Source organism: Eurypyga helias, unplaced genomic scaffold (genome assembly GCF_000690775.1).
Source record: "Eurypyga helias isolate BGI_N326 unplaced genomic scaffold, ASM69077v1 scaffold23293, whole genome shotgun sequence".
In the NCBI taxonomy this organism is placed as follows: domain Eukaryota; kingdom Metazoa; phylum Chordata; class Aves; order Eurypygiformes; family Eurypygidae; genus Eurypyga; species Eurypyga helias.
This window is the reverse complement of record NW_010241039.1, coordinates 299-1,763: the sequence shown is the minus strand read 5'-3', so window position 1 is coordinate 1,763 and position 1,465 is coordinate 299. Positions and strand designations below refer to the sequence as shown.

The 1,465-nt window shown below is 43.5% G+C and overlaps 1 protein-coding gene across 1 annotated transcript in view; it reads right to left on the bottom strand.

Moving 5' to 3' along the window:
- Nucleotides 1-1,463, bottom strand: part of DCAF12 (DDB1 and CUL4 associated factor 12) — a gene marked incomplete at its 5' end in the record, with an annotated part of 16,019 nt that extends 14,556 nt beyond the window's left edge. Inside the window, one exon of the mRNA XM_010148634.1 lies at nucleotides 1,218-1,463. Within this exon, the coding sequence (XP_010146936.1) occupies nucleotides 1,218-1,463 (246 nt within the window). The remainder of the gene's footprint in view (nucleotides 1-1,217) is intronic.
- Nucleotides 1,464-1,465: the final 2 nt, after the last annotated feature.

The window sequence follows — 1,465 nt, the reverse complement described above, 5'->3', positions numbered from 1 at the left end:
TGTCTCCTGTAAGCGGCTCCAGGAACAGTGCTAGCTGCTGACCAGCCAAGACAGTGAACACAGGTGGAGAAAGTTTGAGGCTTAGTCCTGACAAATGACTGGTTTTGTTTAGAGAGCTAGGCCTTGCTTCTTAAGAGCTACAGCATGAAAGCCTTACGCTGTGTAACTACGAACAATAACAAAACATCTGAAATTTAAAAAAATTACCACTGTCCCTTGCAGGTCAGGCCCTGAGCGTGGCTTAAAAAAATAATCTTGAGGCAAAGAAGCAATCACACTAACCAATACACTCTGAGGTTTAAGAGCTGCTATACGCTGCTTACAATGCTCGATTCATTCCTGTGGCACTAACCAACCTGCCGAGAAGAAATAAGGAATTTTGCACCAATTCAGTCAGAACTTCATAAATTAAATTGCCACCTCAGCCGATGAAGTTGGGCAAAGTCTGGCATTACCTAAGAAATGTGATCTCCTCCATTTATTAATCACATAAAACGTAATTTTCATATCCCTTATAATGTTTCAAATCCAAACAATCGCTTTAAGAATCTGAAGAAGTTTCAGTTTTTGCTGAAACATATAAAGGTACCTAAGTTACCTACCCACTGAAAACAGATTTAGGATGAAAAATGAGGACATGAACAAACAAAGGATAATCCTAAAGATATGAAATTCTTTTTTTTTTTTTAAGCTTAGAATATTTAGAGCTACTTTGATAAGTACCTGGAGCAGTTTTTAGTTCTGTAACAACTTCTCCACCCATGAACACAGAACCAAACATGAAACCAAATCGTGTGTGAGACTGAGCACAAGGAAAAAGAGTCTTACAAGCACCTTTTCTGGCAGGCATGATAGCTATCATTTAGCAAAGCCAGTGCCTTTCATTAACTTGACATTTGCAGGACAACAACAAAAATCCATCCCCATTGTTGCTCTCCATCCCGCTGGCAGATGTAAATTGCTCTGCGCCGGTTGGACAGATGTTGCATCAGGTGCCGTGAGGTTCGCAGCCACCTGCACAAGGCCACGTTTTCAGATGTGAAAGGGTAACCCGTTCAGCATTACCTTTGTTCAAAATCAATCATTCAGGATTTCCACTTCTCCCCGAATTACTTCCTAATACCTTCCCTGGCAGCCTACATATTTGGACTACGGTAAGCATAATCTGGGGGTGGAATAATTAAGAGAGGGAAGAGAAACCGAGAGGTGGTGCTTACTGTGTTGCATTTTGTCCCACACACCACTTGCCGGTGGTTGAGCCACTGGGAGGCAAACACTTTGTTCAGGGTTCCGAGGTGGAATTCTCTCTCCTTCAGGAGGCTGGGAAGCTGGTGGGCTGCATATCCGTGCAACACGCGCCGATAGCTGGACTCATCCTGCATCCTGACCTCTCTGCTTTTCAGGTAATACACCAGAGACCTTTTCACCGGAGGGAGCCTTCGCCTTTTGTGAGCTGCGTGATCCC